General features: G+C 49.7%; 1 protein-coding gene across 2 annotated transcripts in view; it reads left to right on the forward strand.

Annotated features, from left to right (window-relative positions):
- ZER1 (zyg-11 related cell cycle regulator) overlaps positions 1-18,979 on the forward strand; it is a 275,316-nt gene that overhangs the window by 216,869 nt on the left and 39,468 nt on the right. For both annotated transcript variants that reach the window (XM_086924883.1, XM_086924884.1), the window contains one exon: positions 12,351-12,448. In XM_086924883.1, coding sequence (XP_086781009.1) covers positions 12,351-12,448 — 98 coding nt within the window. The remainder of the gene's footprint in view (positions 1-12,350; positions 12,449-18,979) is intronic.

An 18,979-nucleotide genomic window follows, 5' to 3' on the forward strand; every position in this document is an offset into this window, starting at 1 on the left:
AGTGCAGGACACGCTCTGTATCCATGAGAGCAGGACAAGCTCTGTATCCATGAGAGCAGGATACGCTCTGTATCCATGAGTGCCGGACACACTGTATCCACAAGTGCAGGACACCCTCTGTATCCACAAATACAGGGCACACTCTGTATCCATGAGAGCAGGACACACTCTGTATCCACAAGTGCAGGACACGCTCTGTATCCACAAGTGCAGGACCAGCTCTGTATCCATGAGAGCAGGACACGCTCTGTATCCATGAGAGCAGGATACGCTCTGTATCCATGAGTGCAGGACACACTGTATCCACAAGTGCAGGACACGCTCTGTATCCACAAATACAGGACACGCTCTGTATCCATGGGAGTAGGGCACACTCTGTATCCATGAGAGCAGGACACGCTCTGTATCCACAAGTGCAGGACGCGCTCTGTATCCACAAGTGCAGGACGCGCTCTGTATCCACAAGTGCAGGACACGCTCTGTATCCACAAGTGCAGGACACGCTCTGTATCCATGAGAGCAGGACACGCTCTGTATCCATGAGAGCAGGACACGCTCTGTATCCATGAGAGCAGGATACGCTCTGTATCCATGAGTGCAGGACACACTGTATCCACAAGTGCAGGACACGCTCTGTATCCACAAATACAGGGCACACTCTGTATCCATGAGAGCAGGACACACTCTGTATCCACAAGTGCAGGACACACTCTGTATCCACAAGTGCAGGACCCGCTCTGTATCCATGAGAGCAGGACACGCTCTGTATCCATGAGAGCAGGATACGCTCTGTATCTATGAGAGCAGGACACACTCTGTATCCACAAGTGCAGGACACGCTCTGTATCCATGAGAGCAGGACACGCTCTGTATCCATGAGAGCAGGATACGCTCTGTATCCATGAGTGCAGGACACACTGTATCCACGAGTGCAGGACACGCTCTGTATCCACAAATACAGGACACGCTCTGAATCTATGGGAGTAGGGCACACTCTGTATCCATGAGAGCAGGATACACTCTGCATCCACAAATGCAGGACATGCTCTGTATCTATGAGGGCTGGACACGCTCTGTATCTACGAGTGCAGGACACGCTCGATATCTACGAGTGCAGGATACAGTCCGTATCCAGAAGTGCAGGACACGCTCTGCATCAACGAGTGCAGGATATCTCTCTCATTGGAACATCTCCTCCGGATAAGCTCCCTCCTCTCCTGTACGAATCTTCCCAGAGCCCCTGCTTGGGCCTTGACCAAATCTCTCCTCTCTCTTTCTCTAAAACCGTACCCCTACCTAACGCACTCTCCCATCCCCCCAGAAGATCGTTGACCTATCTTTCGCTCAACAATATTGATGGCTTACTCAATTCTTACTCGCTTATCCTAGACCCCAATAAGATTCAGACGGGGCAATTCCAAGCCATTCAAACAAACCCGAACAGAGAACCCCTCCCACAATCTTATAGTCATAAACAATGACAACTACCTCATGAGAGTGAACATCATACAGACTCCTCCCCCCTTACACTGGTACAACTTAAAAGAGTACTACTCAACTGCAGGTCAGCCAGCAAACATGCCTCTAATATCTACAACCTCATCCAACACAAGGAGAACGACTTCATCATCATCTCTGAAACTTGCCTCAATCCCTCTTCCACTCCTATCCTAGACCTCCTAGTGCCCCCTACCCACAACATAATTCGTCTAGACAGAGCTTTGAAGCTGCGAGGTGGCTTAGCCTGTATACACTGGAGCACTCTTGCGGTCTCCCTCTCAGAATCGTCTACACCATAATCATGCGAATACCTTTGTCTGAACATCTCCAGTAACAATCACCCGGTGTGCAAATTACACACATTCTATCACCCCCTGGGGATAACCTCCCCTTCATCGAACTATTAATGGAAATCATCTCTGCAATGCCGAATCCTTTCTGTCCCACATCTACCTCTGTGGTTTAAACCTCCACAGGTCTAACCCTAATGACCAAGGTGTAACATGCCTCCAATCTTTCTTGAGTGATCACAATCTGATTCAACATTGTGACCAGCCAACCCATAATAAAGGAGAAACTCTGGACCTTATCATCACCGAAGGACACACCATCACAATGGATACCATCACCCCTTGTGATTGGTCCGACCACCGCAGCATCTTATTCCATATTAACATGGTGGTGTCTCTAAGGGAATGGTCAACCAACGAAATTGAAGATTTGGAACAGGGACCTCAGGGATATCAACACCTCCGATCTAGCAACCCACTGTAAACTTGCCCGCTCTTCTCAAGTCAACATGTCTGAGGTTCATGTACTCACCAACTTCTACAACTCTACTATCTCTAGCATATTGGATTCTGTTGCTTCACTCCAACAAAAAAATGCTTCAACGAAAACATCCAAACCATGGTTCAACTGCAACTTAAACTCGGACCGTCGCAAGCTTAGGGCCATCGAACGAGCCTGGAGATCCAAAATATCGCAGACCAACTAACAATCCTTAGAACAGTTAGGGGCGCCTATAACAAGCAAATCAAGAGACCTAAGGCGGTCTATTTCAGATCCCAACTTAATCATGCCGCAAATCGCCCCAAGAAACTTTTTGAACTGGTTAAACAACAATCGGTGGAAGCACCAAACCGCCCTGACTCTGAAGTCAGCCCCCTTCATGTGATGATCTGGTTGCTTTCTTTACTGAGAAATCAAGACTCATCAATATTGACCTGGATATCAAGCGAGCTCTACTGCTATCCAATGGGTCTACTCCCCGCCCGGCCCTAACGAACAAGATCAAACCGATGAGCCAGGGCATCAAGGACAACGCCTCCTGGGTCACATTTACCCCTCAGTGAAAGAGACATTAAAAAGGTTCTTCAGAATATCAACCCTTCTAATCACTTCAGCGAACCGCTGCCACCTTCCATCTTCAAAGAAATCAAGGATGTCATCTCCCCCATCTGGACAAAGATTTTCAACGCGTCTTTGTCACAAGGCACAATCCCAGAGTGTCTAAAAGCAGAGTCAACAACTCCTGTCCATTCCTATCCGTGTGGATGTAAGGTACACTTACATCCACACGGAGTTAGAAGAGCACATGTCGACCGCGTTCTGGCGTTCACTGCAGGGCGGTTCGGGTTTAGACATCCCTCAGCCTGGAAATTCGTTGACTTCGTGGACTTTGAATCCTTACGGGAGGTTTTATGCGTATGAACCAGTCAGCCCATCATATTTATTCAGACTGCCAGTGCACGTCTCAGTGTGAAGGTCTTGTTTATTCAGACTGCCAGTGTAAAGGTTATGTTTCTTCATGCTGACCAGGCACAGCTTTTACTTCTTCTTGCTGCAGGTCTTGTTTCTTCGTGCTCACAGTGTGCAGGTCTTGTTTCATAATGCTCATGGTGTACCGGTCTCGATTCTTCGTGCTCACGGTGAACAGGTCTTGCTTCTTCATGTTCACGGTGTGCAGGTCTTCTTTCATTGTGTTCATAGTGTGCAGGTCTTGCTTCTTCGTGCTCACAGTGTGCAGGTCTTAGTTCTTCATGCTCACAGTGTGCAGGTCTTAGTTCTTCGTGCTCAGTGTGCAGGTCTTGCTTGTTCATGCTCACAGTGTGCAGGACTTGTTTCTTCCTGCTCACAGTTTGCAGGTCTTGTTTCTTCATGCTCACAGTGTGCAGGTCTTGGTTCTTCGTGCTCACGTGGGTGCAGGTCTTGGTTCTTCGTGCTCACAGTGTGCAGGTCTTAGTTCTTCGTGCTCACAGTGTGCTGGTCTTGCTTGTTCATGCTCACAGTGTGCAGGTCTTGCTTGTTCATGCTCACAGTGTGCAGGTCTTGTTTCTTCATGCTCACGTGTGCAGGTCTTATTTCTTCGTGCTCACAGTGTGCAGGTCTTGTTTCGTTGTGCTCACGTGTGTGCAGGTCTTGTTTCTTCATGCTCACAGTGTGCAGGTCTTGTTTCTTCATGCTCACGTGTGCAGGTCTTATTTCTTCGTGCTCACAGTGTGCAGGTCTTGTTTCGTTGTGCTCACGTGTGTGCAGGTCTTGTTTCTTCATGCTCACAGTGTGCAGGTCTTGTTTCTTCATGCTCACGTGTGTGCAGGTCTTGTTTCTTCATGCTCACAGTGTGCAGGTCTTGTTTCTTCATGCTCACGTGTGCAGGTCTTATTTCTTCGTGCTCACAGTGTGCAGGTCTTGTTTCGTTGTGCTCACGTGTGTGCAGGTCTTGTTTCTTTGTGCTCACAGTGTTTAGGTCTTGTTTCGTTGTGCTCACAGTGTGCCGGTCTTGCTTCTTCATGCTCACGTGTGTGCAGGTCTTGTTTCTTCATGCTCACAGTGTGCAGGTCTTGGTTCTTCATGCTCACGTGTGTGCAGGTCTTGTTTCTTCGTGCTTACAGTGTGCAGGTCTTGTTTCATTGTGCTCATGTGTGTGCAGGTCTTGTTTCTTTGTGCTCATAGTGTTCAGGTCTTGTTTATTCATGCTCACAGTGTGCAGGTCTTGTTTCGTTGTGCTCACGTGTGTGCAGGTCTTGTTTCTTCGTGCTCACAGTGTACAGGTCTTGTTTCTTCATGCTCACGTGTGTGCAGTTCTTGTTTCTTCGTGCTCACAGTGTACTGGTCTTACTTCATTGTGCTCACGTGTGTGCAGATCTTGTTTCTTCATGCTCACGGTGTACAGGTCTTGTTTCTTCGCGCTCACAGTGTGCAGGTCTTGTTTCGTTGTGCTCACATGTGTGCAGGTCTTGTTTCTTCGTGCTCACAGTGTACAGGTCTTGTTTCTTCGTGCTCACAGTGTACAGGTCTTGTTTCTTCATGCTCACAGTGTACATGTCTTGTTCCTTTGTGCTCACAGTGTGCAGGTCTTGTTTCGTTGTGCTCACGTGTGTGCAGGTCTTGTTTCTTCATGCTCACGGTGTACAGGTCTTGTTTCTTCATGCTCACGTGTGTGCAGGTCTTGTTTTATTCGTGCTCACAGTGTGCAGGTCTTGTTTCGTTGTGCTCACATGTGTGCAGGTCTTGTTTCTTCGTGCTCACAGTGTGCAGGTCTTGTTTCTTCGTGCTCACAGTGTACAGGTCTTGTTTCTTCATGCTCACATGTGTGCAGGTCTTGTTTTATTCGTGCTCACAGTGTGCGAGTCTTGTTTCGTTGTGTTCACGTGTGTGCAGGTCTTGTTTCTTCGTGCTCACGGTGTACAGGTCTTGTTTCTTCGTGCTCACAGTGTGCAGGTCTTGCTTTTTCGTGCTCAAGTCAAAGATAGCTTTATTCGATAGCAGGTATCTTAAAAGCATTAACATTCCTACAATCATCAATAAAAATATGAGTTATCAAATAAGCGACAGTTAAAAATATGCAAATCCTTAAACACAATAGATTCTCATTTCCAAAGGATATTAAGGACAAGCCATTGCGGATCAAAACTTGAAATTAATTCAGTTCCAACTTGTGTGCCTGATATTATATAAAGTGACAGTGCAATATAAATAAGCAGACTAATTGAGCTCAGGATAAAAATAATATAAAAACAAGATAATTCATTGGGATGTCCCACGTAAGAATTTAAACCTTACTATCCAAACAGGGCCAAGGTACTTGACCCCGCCACAGGCAAAGAAGGTACTTGCATCCGACTTCAGAATGCGCAAAGCAACGCTATGTTCATGGGTGCCCAATTGGATGCTGATGGGTTTAAGCCACCTTGTTCTGGCCCTCTTATAGGCGGGCCAAGCAAACGTAAGGTTGGCCACGCTCTCGGTCGGCGCCTTACAGCAGGGGCAGTCCGCTGTCGTCTGGTATGGGGCGCTCCACTTTACAGTTAGCTCTCGTACCGGGAGTGAACCTATCCTAAACTGTATGTAAAGTGTCCAATCTCGTGGCGTCTGGATAAAATGAAAATATGGTTCTAAAAGTATGTGCTGCTTGTGGAGGTAAAAATCTTTTTTGAGCCTTCCCAATCTCGAATTGCTAAGCTCTTGGGCATCAACCCATGCCCAGTATCGCCTTATGAGCTCAGCCTTACTAGGTGGGGTTTGGGTATCCCACGCCTCCTTAAGACCAAGCGCAAGAATTGTTGTCTTGACATTAAGCAACCAACTAATTCTTTGGTTGCCATCTAAGACCATCAATTCTGTGATCGCAGAGGCGTTGCTGGCAAGCTCAGGAGTCCGTCGCAGGCGGGCCCAGAATAACAAGGGCCGCAGCCTGGCTATGTCTCTAAAAGGACGCCTGCCCATATCACTCCTCAGGGGTTTCAGTGGTACATTGCAGGGGAGCATCACTAGATCTCTTAAGAATTCATATTCAGATCTGCTGATTCCATCTACATTGTCAAAGCCCCATGGTTCAGCACCATAGAGGGCTGAACTAACTGCTCTAGCTGCGTAGATCGTAAGAGCAGGAGCCACAGGTCTGCTCTGCGAGGAGCGATGTTCCCTAACTAGTACTCCTGCCGCACGTTTGTGGCTCAAAAGCATTTTGTCGATGTGGTGTCTCTGATGCATTTCCTCAGCTAGCCGAATGCCTAGATAATCAAACGTTGTGACTCGTTCTAAGTGGGTTCCATCTAAAGTAAAATTACCTCTATATGGCCTGTATGGGTCAAACACCATGATCTTGGTTTTGGAGGTGTTGACAATCAGCCCCCTAGACTCAAAAAAGATGAAATCTGTTTAGGAGTTTTTGGAGCCCAACCGTAGTCTTAGATATAAGGAGTGTGTCATCTGCAAAGAGCAGAGTAGGAACCCTGTCTCCTGCCAGGGCAGGGACATCAGATGGAAATTCTTGATGGAAGCTACACATGCTCACGTCGGTGCAGGTCTTGTTTCTTTGTGCTCACACATGTTCAGGTCTTGTTTCTTTGTGCTCACCGTGTGCAGGTCTTAGTTCTTCGTGCTCACAGTGTGCAGGTCTTGTTTCTTTGTGCTTACATGTGTTCAGGTCTTGTTTCTTTGTGCTCACCGTGTGCATGTCTTAGTTCTTCGTGCTCACAGTGTGCATGTCTAGTTTCTTCGTGCTCATAGTGTGCAGGTCTTGCTTCTTCGTGCCCACAGTTTGCAGGTCTTGCTTCTTCGTGCTCGCAGTGTTCAGGTCTTGCTTCTTCATGCTCACAGTGTGCAGGCCTTGCTTCTTCGTGCTCGCAGTGTGCTGGTCTTGCTTCTTTGTGCTCACAGTGTAATTAATGAACTGTCAGCTGTGACCTCTGGAATATAAATGGAAGGCACTGGGCAAACTGGTATAATAAAAATCTAGAGCATTCTAAAACATTACATTTGCAATCCTTTCTTTTTCTGCATAAGACTCACAGCAAACATAAGTCTTATAATACCAAACACTATCTCAGTTGTGAGGTATCTGTTTTCAGAATTCTTAGAGCCTCTGAGGATTCCCTAGTCACCAGTCTTAAACATAACTGGGTTTATTGCAGCTTTCCGGCTTGTGACAAAAGCATTAAAAATCCTCCCTGAAGGTCCTGCACTTCAGGGGCCACATCATCAGCAGGGCATGTGTGACCTAATGTGGTCAGGGGGACCATCATCAGCAGGGCATGTGTGACCTAATGTGGTCAGGGGGACCATCATCAGCAGGGCATGTGTGACCTAATGTGGTCAGGGGGACCATCATCAGCAGGGCATGTGTGACCTAATGTGGTCAGGGGGACCATCATCAGCAGGGCATGTGTGACCTAATGTGGTCAGGGGGACCATCATCAGCAGGGCATGTGTGACCTAATGCGGTCAGGGGGACCATCATCAGCAGGGCATGTTTGACCTAATGTGGTCAGGGGGACCATCATCAGCAGGGCATGTGTGACCTAATGTGGTCAGGGGGACCATCATCAGTAGGGCATGTGTGACCTAATGTGGTCAGGGGGACCATCATCAGCAGGGCATGTGTGACCTAATGCGGTCGGGGGACCATCATCAGCAGGGCATGTGTGACCTAATGTGGTCAGGGGGACCATCATCAGCAGGGCATGTGTGACCTAATGTGGTCAGGGGGACCATCATCAGCAGGGCATGTGTGACCTAATGTGGTCAGGGGGACCATCATCAGCAGGGCATGTGTGACCTAATGTGGTCAGGGGGACCATCATCAGCAGGGCATGTGTGACCTAATGTGGTCAGGGGGACCATCATCAGCAGGGCATGTGTGACCTAATGTGGTCAGGGGGACCATCATCAGCAGGGCATGTGTGACCTAATGTGGTCAGGGGGACCATCATCAGCAGGGCATGTGTGACCTAATGTGGTCAGGGGGACCATCATCAGCAGGGCATGTGTGACCTAATGTGGTCAGTGGGACCATCATCAGCAGGGCATGTGTGACCTAATGTGGTCAGGGGGACCATCATCAGCAGGGCATGTGTGACCTAATGCGGTCAGGGGGACCATCATCAGCAGGGCATGTGTGACCTAATGTGGTCAGGGGGACCATCATCAGCAGGGCATGTGTGACCTAATGCGGTCAGGGGGACCATCATCAGCAGGGCATGTGTGACCTAATGCGGTCAGGGGGACCATCATCAGTAGGGCATGTGTGACCTAATGTGGTCAGGGGGACCATCATCAGCAGGGCATGTGTGACCTAATGCGGTCAGGGGGACCATCATCAGTAGGGCATGTGTGACCTAATGCAGTCAGGGGGACCATCATCAGCAGGGCATGTGTGACCTAATGTGGTCAGGGGGACCATCATCAGCAGGGCATGTGTGACCTAATGTGGTCAGGGGGACCATCATCAGCAGGGCATGTGTGACCTAATGTGGTCAGTGGGACCATCATCAGCAGGGCATGTGTGACCTAATGTGGTCAGGGGGACCATCATCAGCAGGGCATGTGTGACCTAATGCGGTCAGGGGGACCACCATCAGCAGGGCATGTGTGACCTAATGTGGTCAGGGGGACCATCATCAGCAGGGCATGTGTGACCTAATGCAGTCAGGGGGACCATCATCAGCAGGGCATGTGTGACCTAATGTGGTCAGGGGGACCATCATCAGCAGGGCATGTGTGACCTAATGTGGTCAGTGGGACCATCATCAGCAGGGCATGTGTGACCTAATGTGGTCAGGGGGACCATCATCAGCAGGGCATGTGTGACCTAATGTGGTCAGGGGGACCATCATCAGCAGGGCATGTGTGACCTAATGTGGTCAGGGGGACCATCATCAGCAGGGCATGTGTGACCTAATGTGGTCAGTGGGACCATCATCAGCAGGGCATGTGTGACCTAATGTGGTCAGGGGGACCATCATCAGCAGGGCATGTGTGACCTAATGTGGTCAGGGGGACCATCATCAGCAGGGCATGTGTGACCTAATGTGGTCAGTGGGACCATCATCAGCAGGGCATGTGTGACCTAATGTGGTCAGGGGGACCATCATCAGCAGGGCATGTGTGACCTAATGTGGTCAGTGGGACCATCATCAGCAGGGCATGTGTGACCTAATGTGGTCAGTGGGACCATCATCAGCAGGGCATGTGTGACCTAATGTGGTCAGTGGGACCATCATCAGCAGGGCATGTGTGACCTAATGTGGTCAGTGGGACCATCATCAGCAGGGCATGTGTGACCTAATGTGGTCAGGGGGACCATCATCAGCAGGGCATGTGTGACCTAATGCGGTCAGGGGGACCATCATCAGCAGGGCATGTGTGACCTAATGCGGTCAGGGGGACCATCATCAGCAGGGCATGTGTGACCTAATGCGGTCAGGGGGACCATCATCAGCAGGGCATGTGTGACCTAATGCGGTCAGGGGGACCATCATCAGCAGGGCATGTGTGACCTAATGCGGTCAGGGGGACCATCATCAGCAGGGCATGTGTGACCTAATGTGGTCAGGGGGACCATCATCAGCAGGGCATGTGTGACCTAATGTGGTCAGGGGGACCATCATCAGCAGGGCATGTGTGACCTAATGTGGTCAGGGGGACCATCATCAGCAGGGCATGTGTGACCTAATGTGGTCAGGGGGACCATCATCAGCAGGGCATGTGTGACCTAATGTGGTCAGGGGGACCATCATCAGCAGGGCATGTGTGACCTAATGTGGTCAGGGGGACCATCATCAGCAGGGCATGTGTGACCTAATGTGGTCAGGGGGACCATCATCAGCAGGGCATGTGTGACCTAATGTGGTCAGTGGGACCATCATCAGCAGGGCATGTGTGACCTAATGTGGTCAGGGGGACCATCATCAGCAGGGCATGTGTGACCTAATGCGGTCAGGGGGACCATCATCAGCAGGGCATGTGTGACCTAATGTGGTCAGGGGGACCATCATCAGCAGGGCATGTGTGACCTAATGCGGTCAGGGGGACCATCATCAGCAGGGCATGTGTGACCTAATGCGGTCAGGGGGACCATCATCAGTAGGGCATGTGTGACCTAATGTGGTCAGGGGGACCATCATCAGCAGGGCATGTGTGACCTAATGCGGTCAGGGGGACCATCATCAGTAGGGCATGTGTGACCTAATGCAGTCAGGGGGACCATCATCAGCAGGGCATGTGTGACCTAATGTGGTCAGGGGGACCATCATCAGCAGGGCATGTGTGACCTAATGTGGTCAGGGGGACCATCATCAGCAGGGCATGTGTGACCTAATGTGGTCAGTGGGACCATCATCAGCAGGGCATGTGTGACCTAATGTGGTCAGGGGGACCATCATCAGCAGGGCATGTGTGACCTAATGCGGTCAGGGGGACCACCATCAGCAGGGCATGTGTGACCTAATGTGGTCAGGGGGACCATCATCAGCAGGGCATGTGTGACCTAATGCAGTCAGGGGGACCATCATCAGCAGGGCATGTGTGACCTAATGTGGTCAGGGGGACCATCATCAGCAGGGCATGTGTGACCTAATGTGGTCAGTGGGACCATCATCAGCAGGGCATGTGTGACCTAATGTGGTCAGGGGGACCATCATCAGCAGGGCATGTGTGACCTAATGTGGTCAGGGGGACCATCATCAGCAGGGCATGTGTGACCTAATGTGGTCAGGGGGACCATCATCAGCAGGGCATGTGTGACCTAATGTGGTCAGTGGGACCATCATCAGCAGGGCATGTGTGACCTAATGTGGTCAGGGGGACCATCATCAGCAGGGCATGTGTGACCTAATGTGGTCAGGGGGACCATCATCAGCAGGGCATGTGTGACCTAATGTGGTCAGTGGGACCATCATCAGCAGGGCATGTGTGACCTAATGTGGTCAGGGGGACCATCATCAGCAGGGCATGTGTGACCTAATGTGGTCAGTGGGACCATCATCAGCAGGGCATGTGTGACCTAATGTGGTCAGTGGGACCATCATCAGCAGGGCATGTGTGACCTAATGTGGTCAGGGGGACCATCATCAGCAGGGCATGTGTGACCTAATGCGGTCAGGGGGACCATCATCAGCAGGGCATGTGTGACCTAATGCGGTCAGGGGGACCATCATCAGCAGGGCATGTGTGACCTAATGCGGTCAGGGGGACCATCATCAGCAGGGCATGTGTGACCTAATGTGGTCAGGGGGACCATCATCAGCAGGGCATGTGTGACCTAATGCGGTCAGGGGGACCATCATCAGCAGGGCATGTGTGACCTAATGTGGTCAGGGGGACCATCATCAGCAGGGCATGTGTGACCTAATGTGGTCAGGGGGACCATCATCAGCAGGGCATGTGTGACCTAATGTGGTCAGGGGGACCATCATCAGCAGGGCATGTGTGACCTAATGTGGTCAGGGGGACCATCATCAGCAGGGCATGTGTGACCTAATGTGGTCAGGGGGACCATCATCAGCAGGGCATGTGTGACCTAATGTGGTCAGGGGGACCATCATCAGCAGGGCATGTGTGACCTAATGTGGTCAGGGGGACCATCATCAGCAGGGCATGTGTGACCTAATGCGGTCGGGGGACCATCATCAGCAGGGCATGTGTGACCTAATGTGGTCAGGGGGACCATCATCAGCAGGGCATGTGTGACCTAATGTGGTCAGGGGGACCATCATCAGCAGGGCATGTGTGACCTAATGCGGTCAGGGGGACCATCATCAGCAGGGCATGTGTGACCTAATGTGGTCAGGGGGACCATCATCAGCAGGGCATGTGTGACCTAATGTGGTCAGGGGGACCATCATCAGCAGGGCATGTGTGACCTAATGCGGTCAGGGGGACCATCATCAGCAGGGCATGTGTGACCTAATGTGGTCAGGGGGACCATCTCAGTGACTTTAGCCAAGGTTGTGGCTGGAGAACTTATGTTGCACGTTGGTAAGTTTTCTTCACAAATCTACTGTAAAACGTGTGCAGCTGTAATATTCCGACGATTACCACTAAAAGATACATCTGTTTTTCTGCAGGTCCTTCGAGCCAATCCTTCGACTTCTGCCTCAGGGGATCTCTCCGGTCAGTCAGCACTGGGCCACCTGGGCGTTGTACAATCTGGTTTCGGTTTACCGTGAGTACATCTTTTTTTAAAGAGTTTGATATATTTGCTTCACAGTTCATGATGTACCCTTTGCCTTGACACCATGGCCTTGGCCAGGAGCATCGACACATGGCGTGAACACTTGTAGATGGTCATTGGAGGGCAACAGAGATATTTCATTCCAGGGGTCAGGGGAACATTGTCTTTGGTTCTACAGGTGTATGTTGGGGAAGCAGACGTAGAACTTTGCCCGATGGATATATCAAGAAGGATCTGTAGAGGAGCATATAAGCCGAGCACAAGTAAAATTGGGTCTGATAAGAGTAACATGTCAAACCAGGGTCTGCAAGCGTCATTACGAGTGACGTGGTAGCCAAGTCTTCATACAGGGCGAAGACGAAGTACAGTGGCTGTGGCAGGATGTGCCCACTTCTCATTGGGTTAATAATGGCCTCTGAAAGAATATCCCTCATTCTGTTCGTCATTTGTTGATTTTGAACACCGACCGCACTGGGGTATCTTAGTGCAGAATAGGACACGTTAAAATGGCTAAAGAGGCTAAAACCATCCCTGTCTTCATTCTCTTTCAAAATTGAAGATGACCCAGAGCCTCTCCTACAACGGAGGGGGATAAGTTCCCTGAGAAAAAGCCCCTTCTTTTCTAGAGTGTGGGTGGATGAATAGATTGGCTGAGGCCAACCCCCAGATGTCAGTCAGAGTGTTTCTTTGAAACATGCTTTGGAAAATAGGGGCCCTTTTTTGGTCTCGCTGAGCCAATGCGCTTGCGCATTGCTTCGGCGAGAATTATGTAGGGGCTCCAGGAAAGGCTGCCAAGAGGGCTTTGGAATGCGGATTATGGCCAGTGCAGGTGCGCCGGGTGCAAGCGCACCATTTGTATTCCCCTGCCCCCCATCATAATTGAAAGGAAGCCGCTCGCACACCACCATTTGTCTGTGCCTCGGCATCAGACTTCAAAGGAATGCGCTCCCGAACTGCCCCCGCCACAGCAATGCTGAGAGCTTGTTTACGTTGGTTCCTGTTATTGCCCTTCATAAGTGCCTTCTTTTGTTTAGTGACTATGCTTATTAGCCCCTCCTTTTGGTGTTTTGGAACCTCACATGGAGACGTCCCCTGTTACATGTCTCATTTTTTCCTTGTCCATGTTAGTTTTTACCTACAGTCTTATGGCAATCAAGCCGCATGTGCTCCGCATATAGCGTGAGGTCAGTCACGAACATCTAATATCGTTTTTCATGTGCAATTTGGTTGCAGTTGACGTGGCGCCACCTGCTGCACCACTGGTAGCGACATCCCTTTACCTGTTTCCTGTCTCTCACTTCCACTGTTTTTTTCACATGACACACGTACTTAACTTTTTCATATTTTCATTAAAAAGCATGGAAGCCCATCCGTGGGTGGGTGGTCGTTAACCAATGCACCTGAAGTGATAGTAGATGGTGTAGCACCCAGGATAATGTGCTGCATGGCTAAATACTTCAAAAGGTCCAAATGGCATCATCACCAGTCAGTGCATGCTCCCACCATGCACACACACTACTAGCTGTCTGTGCACGCTTCCACCATGCACACACGCTACTAGCTATCTGTGCACGCTTCCATCAAACACACACCACCAGCTGCCAGTGCACATTTTAACAGGCACACTCCTCCAGCTGTCAGTGCACACTTTCACCAGGCATACACAACACCAGCTATATTTGCCTGCTTCCATCATGCACACACACTACTAGCTATCTGTGCACGCTTCCATCAAACACACACCACCAGCTGCCAGTGCACATTTTAACAGGCACACTCCTCCAGCTGTCAGTGCACACTTTCACCAGGCATACACAACACCAGCTATATTTGCCTGCTTCCATCATGCACACACACTACTAGCTGTCTGTGCACGCTTCCACCATGCACACACGCTACTAGCTATCTGTGCACGCTTCCATCAAACACACACCACCAGCTGCCAGTGCACATTTTAACAGGCACACTCCTCCAGCTGTCAGTGCACACTTTCACCAGGCATACACAACACCAGCTATATTTGCCTGCTTCCATCATGCACACACACTACTAGCTATCTGTGCACGCTTCCATCAAACACACACCACCAGCTGCCAGTGCACATTTTAACAGGCACACTCCTCCAGCTGTCAGTGCACACTTTCACCAGGCATACACAACACCAGCTATATTTGCCTGCTTCCATCATGCACACACACTACTAGCTGTCTGTGCACGCTTCCACCATGCACACACGCTACTAGCTATCTGTGCACGCTTCCATCAAACACACACCACCAGCTGCCAGTGCACATTTTAACAGGCACACTCCTCCAGCTGTCAGTGCACACTTTCACCAGGCATACACAACACCAGCTATATTTGCCTGCTTCCATCATGCACACACACTACTAGCGGTCTGTGCACGCTTCCACCATGCACACACACTACTAGCTGTCTGTGCACGCTTCCACCATGCACACACGCTACTAGCTATCTGTGCACGCTTCCATCAAACACACACCACCAGCTGCCAGTGCACATTTTAACAGGCACACTCCTCCAGCTGTCAGTGCACACTTTCACCAGGCATACACAACACCAGCTATATTTGCCTGCTTCCATCATGCACACACACTACTAGCGGTCTGTGCACGCTTCCATCAGACGCACACCACCAGCCGTCAGTGCACGCTTTCACCAGGCAGACACACACCACCAGCTGCCAGTGCACATTTTAACAGGCACACTCCTCCAGCTGTCAGTGCACACTTTCACCAGGCATACACAACACCAGCTATATTTGCCTGCTTCCACCAGGCACACACACCACCGTTTGTCAGTGCACGCTTCCACCAGGCATACACACCACCAGCCATCAGTGCACGCTTCTAGCAGGCAGACACACCACCATCTGACCCACCTAATTGTTAGACAACTATTTTTTTTATGTATTGTCTTTTACATACTTTTGTTAGGCTGATCTATTTTAGTACACATTATGCTGCAATCTGGCGTTTATGAGTTTTTTTCTGGCACACCTCTACCCCAAAGCCTCTCCCTGAAAAGTGTGGACTCTAGCACTGCCACGCTCGCGAATGCCTTACAGTGCAATCACACACACAACCACACACACAACCACACACACAACCACACACACAACACCACACACACAACACCACACAAACACAACCACACACACACCCACAACCACATACAACCACACACACAACCACACATACAAACACACACACAACAAACACACACACAACTACACTGAAAACCAAACCATCAGTGCACACTTTCACCATGCACAGACACCATCACTCATCAGTGCACACTTTCACCACATACAAACACCACCAGCCATCAGTGTACGCTTTCACCGGACACAGACACACCAGCCGTCAGTGCACACTTCCACCAGGCACACACCAACAGACATAGTACACACTTTCACCAGGCACACACACACCATCAGCGCACACTTTCAACAGGCACGCACACACCACCAGCCGTCACTGCACGCTTTCACCAGGCATACACACACCACCAGCCGTCAGTGCACAATTTCACCATTCACGCACACACCACCAGACGTCAGTGCACGCTTCTAACTATCGCCCTCACTCTATCTATCGCCCTCCTTCTATCTATATATCGCCCTCCCTCTATCTGTCGCACCACCACAGCATCACTCAGCACCACCACAGCACCACCACAGCATCACACAGGGGCAGCACAAGATCACTATGCTCTACCACAGCATCACTGAACACCACAGAATCACTAGTCGCCACCACAACATCACTCAGCACCACCACAGCATCAATCTGTGCAACCATTCAACAACAACTGGTTCAAATATGTTCTCTCAATGTTTCAAGCTTTATTACAAATGTCACAAAAAGATGTTAATATTTCACTTCTGTTCTTGTATTTTCGTCACAATAAAATACACTGAACATAATCTTCACAAAAGTTATTTACAAAAGTTTAAGCCATTGCCATTATAAATTACAATAACTTTTAAGTATTAATTATTTAAAAAAAATAAAAGCCATTGTTATTTGTAATATTAATACATGTAAGTCACGTAAATACAACACACATTGCATTACAAATGCTATCGGTGTCACATTTGCGAAAGGTAAAACTATTGGCATTGTAAATGACAAAGCTATTAATTTCGCTATTTTCAAAACCAACACATGAATACAAAATTAGTCATTTACAAGACCAGTAGCTCAAACTTTCCTAATGCGAGACCTATTGCATTGCAAATGCTTGTTTAGATATTGAGTCTCAGAACCACCTTGCAGCAGAGTTCTGGATGAAATGGAGTTGTTGAAAAATACTCTGAAGTCAAGGTGAATCCTTTACCAACAATTGTACCGAGCTGAACTTGTGGAAGATGCAGGACTTTACTCAGGAGTTTTAGGAATCCAGCAGAGTGTGGATGTTAGATTGGCTTCTAGGTTAAAAAGAGAGCTTTGTATGACAAGTAACAATACGAATCCCAGCCTAGTTGGCACAGATTGATGGATTCCCATTGAAGGGGTCAGTCACCAAGTGTCTCCTTCAGATAGGATCACTGCAGACTCATTAGTGTTGAGCTTCAATTGATTGCAAAGGATCCATTTGGAACTATTATCGAGGCAACCGTGAAAATTATATAGTATTGTAATTGGATTTATATAGCGCTTACTACCCCTGACGAGGCGGTGAAGTGCTTTTTTCGGCGAGTAGCACGCTACTCCGGGACCCAAAGAAGATTAGTGTTGAATTAGTATAGTGAAACATGCAAGTAAATTTTAAGTGGTGGATAGGTTAGTCAGTTTTGCAGCTTGAATCTTTCTGGATTCACTATGCTGTGCATTATTCCGCGGTCTTGTGGTTGGGTCCGGAATCGTAGTCTTTTTTTTTTTTTTTTTTCGTAGCCCAGGTGGGCGTCGACGTCCCACCTTTGGTGTATTTCCGGTGATGTCGGCACGCTTCCTGCGGAAGCTCCCACTCTTGGGCGCCATCTTCAGATTCTCTTTTCCGCGGTTGGGTCTGAATCGTTCCCGAAAGGGCTCCAGACTTTTTTGGAGAAAGAAGAAGAAAAATACGCATTTTTGGACGAAAAGATATTGGGAAAGACTACAGGAGACTACATCATCGAAGAGGACGACGAAGGAAAAGAAGAACTTCAAGAACTTCGACGTCCATGGGGGAATGCACGCTCGGGTGCCCCCTGAACGCATGAGATGGACAACACTCCTTTCAAATTCTGCTGTAACTGCCACCACAAGTACGCGCAGAAGGACCAGCACCCGGTTTGCAACCTTTGCCTAGCGGTCGACCACGAGAGCAAGGGCTGCAATGCCTGCGCCGCCTTCACGCCGAAGACTCTTCGAGTTAGAGCGAGACAGAGGGTAGCCAACGCCAACATGCAGGGCAAGGACCAGCCACCGTCCCTTCGAGACCTGGGGCTATCATCAGACGAAGAGGACAACGCCGCCGCCGAAGACGACAGCTACATAGTCGTAGAGACCGATAAAACGAAAACTCCGAAGAAGGTAGAAGACACTATAGCCCCTAGGAAACCCTCGAAAGCGCCGACGAAGAAGACTTCGGCGTCCGCGGCTACTTCCAGGCCCAACGTATCCTCTGAAAAGGACTCCCCGGCGCAGAGAGCTGGAGAACAGAAAAAGACGTCGAAAACGTCCCCGAAAAGGAGCGTTCGACGCCGAGGGAAAAAGGCCCAAAGAGCACTTCGGCGCCGCAAAGGACCCGAAAGTCAGCTCGGCACCGAAACTTTCGACGCCGAAGGTCAGCTCGGCGCCAACTTGTCCGCCGAAAAGACCGGCCGAACCATTCGACGCAGACCACGGTGCCGAAATGGAGAAAAAGGAGAGACGGCTCGAGGCCGAGATGGAGAACATCCTGGGATGTACGTTGTTATGACGCGTGGTAATACCACGCGCACTGTTACAACGCGAATTTTACAACGCAAGTCGTTACCACGACTTGTGCTGTAGGGGTGCGGATTTATGAATAGTTTAATTTACTATTCCAACACCAGCCTACGTACAGTAGGGAAGGTGTTGGAATAGTAAATCTACTATTCCTTGTCGTTTAGCGTCCTCCAGCGCAAGTCGTGGTTACGACTTGCGTTCTAAAATACGCGTTGTAACGGTACTGCGGGGTAACATCCGCGTCGTAAAGGATGTTCCCCAACATCCTGCAGCGAAAGAAAGAATTCGACGCCAGGATGAAAGACTTCATGATCCCGACAAAACCTAAGACACAGGTGGTCGAGATAACGGAGGAGGAGGACTACGACGTCGAAGGACAGTCGGAGAGCGTCGAGGCCTTTGACGAACCAGAAGAAGAGGAGGCCTCCTACTACGACTATAAAGGGGACGACGACCGCAGGACGCTCCCCGGGTCTGCATCCTCGGAGACTCAGGAAATAGATTGGCAAGACGTCGACACAGAGAGCCCGGAAGAAAGCGTCGACACGTATCCTTCGAGGCCCTCGCCGCCTGATGACATTGG

The sequence above is a fragment of the Lissotriton vulgaris genome, chromosome 5, assembly GCF_964263255.1.
Source record: "Lissotriton vulgaris chromosome 5, aLisVul1.2, whole genome shotgun sequence".
Classification (NCBI taxonomy): domain Eukaryota; kingdom Metazoa; phylum Chordata; class Amphibia; order Caudata; family Salamandridae; genus Lissotriton; species Lissotriton vulgaris.